The sequence below is a fragment of the Anabrus simplex genome, chromosome 1, assembly GCF_040414725.1.
Source record: "Anabrus simplex isolate iqAnaSimp1 chromosome 1, ASM4041472v1, whole genome shotgun sequence".
Classification (NCBI taxonomy): domain Eukaryota; kingdom Metazoa; phylum Arthropoda; class Insecta; order Orthoptera; family Tettigoniidae; genus Anabrus; species Anabrus simplex.
Genome location: NC_090265.1, coordinates 1,099,883,294 through 1,099,894,301, shown reverse-complemented (window position 1 = coordinate 1,099,894,301; position 11,008 = coordinate 1,099,883,294). Strand labels below are relative to the sequence as shown.

The 11,008-nt window shown below is 38.3% G+C and overlaps 1 protein-coding gene across 1 annotated transcript in view; it reads left to right on the top strand.

The window, feature by feature from the left end:
* The first annotated feature begins 7,526 nt into the window (after positions 1-7,526).
* Positions 7,527-11,008, top strand: part of raskol (Ras GTPase-activating protein raskol) — a 220,731-nt gene continuing 217,249 nt past the window's right edge. The window contains exon 1 of the mRNA XM_067137493.2: positions 7,527-8,214. Coding sequence (XP_066993594.2) covers positions 7,527-8,214 — 688 coding nt within the window. The remainder of the gene's footprint in view (positions 8,215-11,008) is intronic.

Here is an 11,008-nt window from a genome sequence, read left to right as displayed (position 1 = left end):
GAAGAAGTATCTATGACTGAAGGCCGTAGTCACACCAGTCCCCGAGCCGGAGGAAATATCCAGTGAAGTTTGAAAGTACCTGATCCGATTGGGAATCGAATCGAAGACCAGCGTGCTAACCAGTTAGCCACAGAACCGGATGCTGCAGTGGTAATTGCACTATTTTGACTATAGCGTTTAGGCAGGAGGTATCTTAGGTGAAATTTGATTGTATGAGTCAAATCTGTTTAGAAGCGAAATGTTCAGGCGTTTTTTAAAACTTTGATATATTTTTAAAATATCCAGTCCTAGATATGCTGAAGAAACTGAATCACAGGAAGTTGAACTTCAGATTAACATTAAGAAGGCAAAGGAAATACGATTGAGAAACCGAAATAATACACCGTTGCAACTGGATGGGCAGGTTATAGAGAGAGTGAATAGTTTCTGCTACCTAGGAAGCATTGTAACGGTGAACGGAGGGACAGATGAAGATGTTACCAACCAGCCATTTGGGTGCGTTCGCAAAACACTCTGTCACATATAGAGGTCTAAAGAACTCGGTATGAAAACAAAACTGCAGATCCTCAATAGCAATGTTAAGTCTGTGTTGCTTTACGCGCGTGAAACCTGGAAAGTGACCAAGTCTTTGACACGGAAGAATCAACAAATGTCCTACGAACATCTTTGGGATATACTGGCCAGAAGTGATGTCAAATGAGGAATTGTGGAAGAGAACGCACCAATTACCGACTGAACAGCAGTTCAAGAAAAGAAAGTGGCTGACCATTGGCCATACGCTAGTGATGGGATAATCTAATACAAAATAATCGCTTATTCGATTATTTCATTTTATTCAATTTTTCAATTATATTTCCCATTTGGTTATTTTTCGATTATTCATTCGAATGAATGCGGCAATCGAATAGTGATTTTTCCAATCGATTATTTTTTCGATTATTAATTCGAAACTCCATTCGAATCAATGAGGCAATCGAATAGTGAATTTTTCCATTCGATTTTTTTATTATTTACTCGGATTTGTAACAAATCAGTGATGCAATCGAATAGCGAATTTTTCCATTCGATTATTTTTTCGATTATTCATTCGGTACTGCATTCGAATGACTGAGGCAATCGAATAGTGAATATTTTTTCCATTCGATTATTTTTTCGATTAGTCATTCGGAACTGCATTCAGATCAATGAGGCAGTCGAGTAGTGAATTTTTCCATATGATTATTTCTTCGATTATTCATTCGGAACTGCATTCGAGTGAATGAGGCACTTGAATAGCGAATGCTTTCGAAATAAACGAATGAAAAGTGATGTTATTAAGACAGTTAATCCACTAGTTTAGTTTCAACATTTGGACATGCGATTAGAAAAAGAGTTACATGAGAGTTCATCTCTTCGCTTATTTCAATTGATTATCCATCCGACGCACTTAAATCGAAAAAAGTGATCCATGACGCATCCGAATATTATATGCGATACAACTGAATGGTATTTGAAACTCATTCGATTATTTTATTCCATTATATATTCGATTATCTAAATAATCGGATGGAGGTTATTCGAATATTAAAAGTATTCGATTATCCCATCACTGCCATAGACTGCAAGAGGAGGAGAGGAAGAAGAAGAAGATGACATGGAGACCAGTGGAGATGGAGAAACCTGCGCGTGTCTGTCCAAGTGTGTGTACTTGCGACTGGTAATACAGATCTTACAGTTTAGTTTCATGACGTGCACGTTCCTGGTCCTGAAATCTATGGTGGTTCTTGACAATGTATGTTGAGTCACGACTTTTGCATATAAAATTGTCATATTATTTTAAAACTCAGTGTAGGAGTGAAAAATGGTTATATTACCAATACAGCAAATATTCCTCATGATTAACTTTCTATTGATGCCAGATATTTAGTATTCAGGCGAGATCTGATTCATCCTACGTACAATTCAGTGCCCTCAATAGCCGTAATCTGTAGATTGGTCTACATTCAAATGAATGTTGCGAAAAATCAACATTGATTTATGATTCGCTTCTGTACTACGCAAGCAGAATATTAAATGTAATATCATGTCATGTGGTAACAGTCGTACATTACCATGCCCCTCTGACAGTCTTCATGGGAACAGGAAGTCTTCTACCTTTCACGATATGTGAACAAAGTGTAGCGTTAATATTTCTCGTCTCAGCTACTCTCAGCTGCAAAGCAAACTAATGTGACCGCTGTCTCCATTAACGGTTCATTTCTCTCTAATTACATTTATTCTCTCACTTCTTTATCTCTTTGCACTATCTGGGAAATGAGAGTAGTCACAGGCAAGTGGAGTTTCACATTAATATTATTCCCAATGACACTTTAAATTTAAGACCCATGTATGTAGCTGTCATAATAACAAATTTTCAATAACACTTTGAAGTATCTTTTGAAATCCTTATCTTTAGCTTTAGCTTGCTTCGTGATACATCCTGTTGGGTACGGGAGAGTGATAGTCGAGTTGCATTGTCACTTCTTAACAAAGCGGTCGTGGTTCGAATTCTGGTCAGTGCCTGTGGGATTTTTGAAATGAAAAATAATGTCCCTGTGGTTTGGATTCCACGTAAAACTGCAGGTCCATTGGCTATAATCATGATATCGATACATACGAAAAATTACAAGTTTATCTGATTTTAACTCACACCGTTGCAAAAGAAAGCGTAGGATCAAGTGGAGTAATCACTGGCGCTAATGGTGACAGGAATGTCGAGATCAAAACTCTATCTTCTTAATATTTGTAATATTGCAGTGTTTATTCTAAATACTAGTTCTATAGAAAAAAAATGAATATAGTCGGTCATGAACACTCGACGGCTGTCTAAGTTTTAAATAAATACGGTGTATTTGTTTTGCGTTGCACCGCCACATATAGGCATTATTGCGACGATGGGATAGGAAATGGCTAGGAGTTAGAAAGAAGCGGCCGTGGCCTTAATTGAGGTACAGCCCCAGCATTTGCCTGGTGTGAAAATAGGAAACCACGGAAAACTGCCTTTAGGGCTGCCTACAGTGGGATTCGAACTCACTATCTCCCGAATGCAAACTCACAACTACGTGACCCAAACTGCGTAGCTCTCTCTCTCAGTGGCTGTCTAGTTTATCCTTTGAAGGAAAAAAACTTTCTCTGCCAAAGGATAATGAGTGTAGGTAATTCGTGTCCATATGTTATACACCTAGTGAAAACCTTAAATGAGACTCGAAATTGTATGTTGTGACTCTTATTCCATGCTAACGTCTTCACTTAATACTCACAGTTCTCATGAAGTGATTGCAGAATCTGTTTAATATGTAATTTACCCGTTCGACATCTCTCCGAGTGGCTTTAACATCAGATTAAATTTTAACTTGTTAGCTGCAACCATCTGGAAGAATACAAATTACATTTTTACTTAATGGAAACTAACGAAATTCTCGACTTCCGGTTGGTAATGGTAATTACCCGTGATTAAATTCACTTTAAAATTCAAATTTTATCATCTGACAAAGCACCATGATTTAATTGCTAGAAGTACTTTAAGAATAAAAATAGTAATTGTGTAATGTTGGTAGATATCCAATCTAACGCTTAACACATTAATATTTTTTTACTGGTATAGCTTTTGTCTGTGATCGGAATCGCTTGAGATGTTAAGGAACAGATACTACCTATTGTGTACCCGTTGTTCACGAATTGGATTGTGTAATTGCAGCAGTAGCCATATAGAGGAGATTATTTGCAGCAGAACAGACAAAAGCACACCTCGACTTAACAACAGGCATTCAGTGCAATAGAATTGTTGATAAGGTTTAGGGGCTTTATAACCTTTAGTTTTCTTTCAGGTTGACGATGTTGGGACATTCATGGCACGGGTTTTCAACCTCCGTTCCCTTTTATGATTCCTTTTTTCTTCATTTTTCGAGTGATCTTCCCTTCATATTTTTATTATAATTTCGATAGTCATCTTCATTACCTTTCTGATCACCTAACGAGTTGGCCGTGTGGATAGGGTTGCGTAGCTGTGAGCTTGCATTCGGGAAATGGTTGGTTCGAATCCCTGTAGGCAGCACTGTAGATGATTTTCGTGGTTTCCTCTTTTCACGCCAGACAAATGCTGGAAGCTGTTCTTAATTAAGACCACAGTTGCTTCCTTCCCAATCCTAGCCCTTTCCTAAACCATCGTCACCATAAGACCTTTGACGGTGCGACATTAAACCTCTAGGGCAAAACAAAATCCTGAGATCAATAGAGGCTAATGACCAAGTGGTTTTTCAGCCTATAAAAACAATCACGACCATTACCGCCATCGTTACCATGACGACTGATAGGCATTTCAACGACAGCGATGCTCGCTGTTCGGGGCTTAATAATCAAAACCTTATTGTCATCAGTGAGCCTCCGTCACTCAAGTGGCAGCGTGCTGGCCTCTCATCGCTGGTTCCGTGGTTCAGATACCGGTCACTCCATGTGAGATTTGTGCTGGACAAATCGGAGGCGGAACAGGGTTTTCTCCGGGTAGTCCGGTTTTCCCTGTCATCTTTCATTCCAGCAACACTCTCCAATATAATGTCATCTCGTCTGTCAGTCATTTATCATTGCCCCAGAGGAGTGCGACAGGCTTCGGCAGCCGACACAAGGGGCTTCATTCATTTCATTCCTGAACCGGTCGAATTACTGGAAACAGGCTGTGGATTTTCATTTTCCATTGTCATCAGTAAGGATTGCTGAGCCAGTGGACGTCATGAAATGCAATTTTTGTTTTGTTTTAAATACTATTTACTTACCTTATACTATTGTTCGTTTCCTAAGATTAAGTGCCTTGTATAATATTATTCCCTAAATAAATAAATTGGTCTAAATAATAACAATCGTAATTCGTGAATATCTTCATTATTGTATTGCGTGCGGTAAAAATGTATCAGACAGAAAGATTTGGAAATGAGATGTTCTGTCATGTTTATTATGTCCACATTTTAGGTAGAGCTAATATTTCATAAAATGTTTGGAAGTGTGAAAAATATAAATATCATGAATATCTCAGTTATGCCTCGTAGGCAAAAACGTATGAAGCATACAAGATCTGAAATTATACTTAGCAGCACGGCTTATATTGCGCACAGTTTTTGATACAGCTAACATTAATGAAGAAAATATATGACATTTGCTGTTTAGTCCACCTTAATATTGCTATGCTGTTGTGTGAGACAGCTACGGTACCGAGCTTCGAGAAATTCTGTTCAGTCGTTTGTTGGCGATGTCGACTCAAACAAACAAATAAACAGAAAAAAATGAACTGAACCTACTTACGATTTTTATATACTTGATATGAGATAAAAACGAAAAATTAGGCAAACATTTGAAGTGTACAGACAAAATTATAATTTTAATTATGTATGTACACTCAATCGCAAACATTGGTTGGCAAATACATTTTTAATTTTATACAAGTTTGAAACGCGAGGATATTCGTAAGCTGTGGATATCCGGAGGTCGAAGAGATGATACTTGCAATCTTACCGTGTGCACTATATGTTCACCCTATTTTACAAGAGGATTTTGAAAGAAAGTCATCTTCTGCGACGGTCAGTTTTTGTGCGGTTGAGTGTATATAATAGTGAAAAGAAATGAGCGTGTTTAGCTTTGGATATCTACCAACATTGTAGATGATCTCTTCTGTTTATACAGACATTATGAAATTTATGAAATTTTGCGCAGTCTATAGAGATTAGCAAAAAGAACACTGGAGCATATATTATGATTTGTTTTGAATATGTAGTGTTGAATAGTAACAACCATCTGATCGAGTGGTTTGGGCTGCGGCCTCAATCAATCATCAATCACTACTGATCTGCATTTAGGGCAGTCGTCCAGGTGGCAGATTCCCTACCTGTTGTTTTCCTAACCTTTTCTTAAATGATTGCAAAGAAACTGGAAATTTATTGAACATCTCCCTTGGTAAGTTATTCCAATCCCTAACTCCCCTTCCTATAAACGAATATTTGCCCCAATTCGTCCTCTTGAATTTCAACTTTATCTTCCTATTGTTATCTTTCCTACTTTTAAAGACACCACTCAAACTTATTCGTCTACTGACGTCCTCCCACGCCATCTCTCCACTGACAGCTCGGAACATACCACTTAGTCGAACACCTGCTCTGCCCAGAACGAAGCTTCATTGAAGCGCCTGGAATGCGGTAGACTCAGCCACTCGACGGCAAATTTAATTTAATCCATAAAAGTAGCGCTTCGGTCTCAAAAAATGTAAACACATAACCCTGCCCACAAGCGAGATCGACCAAATCCCCTCGAAGCCTTTAACAACGTATCATTCACTTAGGTCAGCGCCCCCTCTCCGCACTTTGCTGGAATACCATATTAATGTAATAATGTATTCTGAAAAATTTACTCTACGTTGTTTTCAATACATGTGTTTATGCTTAGTACCTACTTGCATATGAAACAACTATTTTTCTTGATGGTTTTCCGTTATGATGACCATGGTGACTAACTTCTGAGAAATTATGCATCTTTTGTTATTTAACATACTGTAAAGACAAGAAACGTACTGTGGTGAAATTCTGAAATATAACCCAACTGAGACGTTGCGATATTTGCTATTCTCGGGTTTTGAAGAATATTCTTTTCCCATACATTCCGGGCTCTCTTATTTTAATTATTATATTACCAGTGATCAGGTAAGAATATTACTGTCGTTTTCTCTTTGCGAGCATGGACTTTGGTGTTGTTTACGTACGTAAGACGGGCCGGGAGGGGGTGAAAGCCCGCGGCGCGATCGTTTTTTTGTCTAGCAGGAGGTGGAGCACGAGGGAACCGAGACTCGCCTTCGCAGTTCGCTGCGCTGCTAAGCTGAGCCGAGTTCAGTGGGAAGTCAACTCCCGTGTGAGCGCCTGGTGATACAGCGTGTGGCGCTCCGCGCGCGTACATTGTTTCTAGTCAAAGAAACATGCGGTTTACAAATGTAATGTTTTATTTTTCCCGTGACGAGTGAATAGGAATACATCTTACGGGTTTCTATAATGGAATGTGCAGTGGAGAAGTAAAATAGTGCAACATGAAAAAGCGATCTGTCAAACAATGATTTCACAGACAACTTTTTAAAGTGTATATTAACATGCATTTTATCTCTTATGTATCCTATTTTGGAGAAGTGATTAGTTTGAAAAATGTAGCAGATAAAAGTGATATTAATTTATACGGAGTGATAAACTTTACCTGTGTCAATTCATGAATTTTTGCAAATTCATCATCACCTGGCGGGCTCAGTATTGTTTCTGTGATTGTTCGTGAACAAGTCTTGTTTTTTTTTTCCAGTAGAAATCTATAAATACGTATTCTCATCTTCCTTGAAAACCATGGATAATAGTGCAAAAGTGAATGTGTGTGAAAGCCCGTGTGGTTATGTCTCGCTCATTGTGTTGACTGGGTTTCGTTTCCATGGGTGTGTGCTTTTTACGCAATAGGTATTGTCGATAAGTGATCGTGTACGAAGTACACTGATAATAATGTTAGATAACGGAACGAGCGGCAATGGGACTGGGAGGAGAAGATCTACATTCTATGTAACTTTGACGGATAGTTCGAACAGTACACCGAATACCCCAGAGAATAACAAAACACCTGTAAAAATTCTATCCAACTCTACTAGCCTTACTCCTACAATAATAGACGCTGAGAAAAGTAAGTCTAAAACGTTGACCGTCCTCTCACAGAACAAATCTCCATCTAAACTTTCATCAGCGTCTGTCAAGCCTCAAACGAAAACCAACAAGTTGCCTTTAAACACTGTTCAGATTGTTCAGCAGCCATTGAAGGCGTGCACTAAGACTCTCCAAGGACCACAACTGTTGAAGGTTCCCTCGCCCAAAACCCCAGTGAAGTCCACCTCCCTGCTCCAGATATCCCCCAACACCAAGTCCTTGGAGAATGTTAACACCAAGACCCCTACGAAGCCTGTCCAGCTCTCCTTATCTCTCCGCCGCACGCCCTCGACAAGAGCACGTGAAAGAACCGGTTTAATAAGTAAACCGGTTCAGGAAGAAAAAGAGCCCTCTCCCAAGATTCCAGTGGTGGTGGTTGAAAATCATGATGATCCTGATCCGGTGGTGACCGTCATCAACAGTAGCAGCGATGATAAACAACAGCAGTTGTTACTTCCGGCTGAAGAAGAAGAGGACGCCGGGGTACACTCGGGTAAATAAATCATACTTCATTGACAAATTACCTAAATACACTGAGAAATTCTAGTCTGTTAGTTTGGTTAATGTGCAGAGAAAAATGTACGTCTGTGTTTCAGCTGGTATCCTCGATGACTCGCTTTCATTTACGAAAAACGTCGGTCTAGGGAGCTTTCCTTTGTGAAGTCCTGATTTTCTTTCCCATTTCTAGATCCACAAGCTAAGAGATTCGTTTATTCGTACAACCAATAGTCATCACATGATAACCTTAGTTCACCCTCTTTGGACGCTACTTCGACTACAGAACATTCCTGTCAATGTTGAGCATCATAAACATGCCCGGAAGCTTTTACATTTCTTCTAACTTGGCCATCGAAGATATTTTCTGGTAAACAAACCTGCTCGTTCTTAAGTTATTTGCTATGGCCGTGTGGTTTTCTTCTTCCTTCATTGTCGAACGTTGACTCATTCACTTTTCAAATGCCAGCAGCACCTTCCATACGTCTGATTCGTTTCCTGTAAAAGATTCAAAGAGATTTCGCAAACATTTTCCGATACTAGCCAGTTGAGCCGTCGTACTTCACTCAGTGTGGCGTTTCTTAGGAAATAACAGTATAATAACAGTATAAGCTAATTATGCTGTACTGTATCTAAAGTAACGGATTCAAAAATCATAATTTATAACACGTTTAGATGTGTTTTGAGACCAATCACGTTAAAAATGCCATTAAATGTGAATAATAGGGTCGGCGTAAATATAATAATGGGCAGACAGGTTAATTCTTTATACGTTACTAACAACCATAACATAAATATGTTCGACATTTCAAACCACTTCGTTTGTTTTTTGTTCTTAAATGAGGCTGGCATCTTAAAAGTCATCATGTGTGGACTTCTTAATGTAGTGCGATTCATGCTATCTTACCAGAATATCTTTACAAGCGAAGAAAGAAAACGAAGTTCACTCCTGAAAGTCTGATAATACTTCTGTAAATAGTGCCTTACCATTAGACTCTGCTGTTGTTTACAAAATGTCTGTTGTATTGTTGATACTTGAGTGTTGTTCCGATATCTCCTCGTTTAATTAACTCTCCAGCACGTTTCTATCCATAGAGGTCTTTGTGTCAAGTTCAAGTTATGGTGATCATATTTGGAGGATCTCACTACCCTGTCAGTTGTACCCATATTTACAGTATTTCATCAAGTACCACTACCACACTGTTGCAGTTCTCAGTAAATTTATGTACCTACGTTTTATACAGTACGAAGGCTAATGTATGATGCTGACATTAGTTCAAAATTCTAAGGGTAGCGTTCTTTTAAAAATACCTAGATAAAATAGTGCAGTTGATCTAAAATATGCAATTATTTGATGTTTTAATAAAACACTTTACACAGTTTGCTTCTTTCAGTGATAACTTTTCTAATATTTTAACGGATTTGTCAGGGCAAAATTGAGAATTTTTAACTCCATTGCCTGTCTATTTACTGATTTTCTTCGGAAGTCGGAGACCTTGGTGCTTCTAAATTTCATAGAGTGTAGGCGTATTGGAAATTTCTCTCCATCATGAAAGCTAATCAAGGACTGAATCAGAATAAATATTAAACCTATATAAAGCTTCGTTATAAATAGTTTTGTTTGAATATCTTCGTGTTTCGTGCAACTGGGATGTCTTTCTCAACAGTATCATACGTTTTAAATAATAATAATAATAATAATAATAATAATAATAATAATAATAATAATAATAATAATAATAATAATACATTATTTATAGTTGAAGAGAGTGTGAGAGGCAATATTTTGTCTCGTAAAATTATCTTCTGTTCATATTTGTATGGATATTTGTACACAACTTCATGCATATATGATATAAGCTAATAATGATGTCCAAAGAGGCCTGGTGCAGGTCTTTCGAGTTGACGCCGTATATGCGACCTCCGCGTCTATGAGGATGTGGCCTTACCTATGATGACTTCTAATGATGAAGACAGAAGCACACACATCCAGGCCCCGAGCCATCGGAATTAACCGTTAAATGTTAAAATCCTCGACCCGGCCGGGAATCAAACCCAGGATCCCTGGACAACAGGCCAGCATGCTAACCATTTATCCATGGATCCGGACTTGCATGTATGATGCACAAGCTAAAGTAGAAGAAATAAAATGTTGTAAAACACGACAAAACAGCGTCCCAATATCCACAGGAGGTGAAGGATCGTATAAGGAAAAACGTTATTTTATTTTCTCACAGTTCTAGTCCCTGTTAAATAAATGACGTGGTATTTTCAAGAAATGTTTTACTGCTAATACAAATTTTGGTTTTCAATAATTGGCATGCCCCTTTTAGTTTTCTTTGGCTTATCCCAGATATTTCTGGGGTTGTGGCAGCCACCCTGGTTTATTTTGGTGTGGTCATTAATTCGTAACTTTGTTTCTGAAAGTAGCTCCGAGAGTGGGTGCATCCTATCATAAAGTGAAGGTATAAGTTTATTGGCATTGTTGGAGGAGGAGGTGGGGGTTTGGGGTGTAAGGACTACCTACGCTAAGATGTTCCTGTCAGCGACGTTATGTGAACCTCTGTTATCTGAATACGACAGTTCTTCCGAGGTGTGACGGTAGGTTTTGTTACAATATTATACTTAAGACAGACAGCTGAATGTTACTAGAAATTATTTACATCCTATTTTCCTATTTTTTTCAAAACCCTTATAAAATCTAAACTAATATTTTTAAAAATCGTGGGTTATATGTAGGAGGTAAAGTTTGATTTCTATGCGGAGTTGATCCCTCTCCAAATAGTAAACTC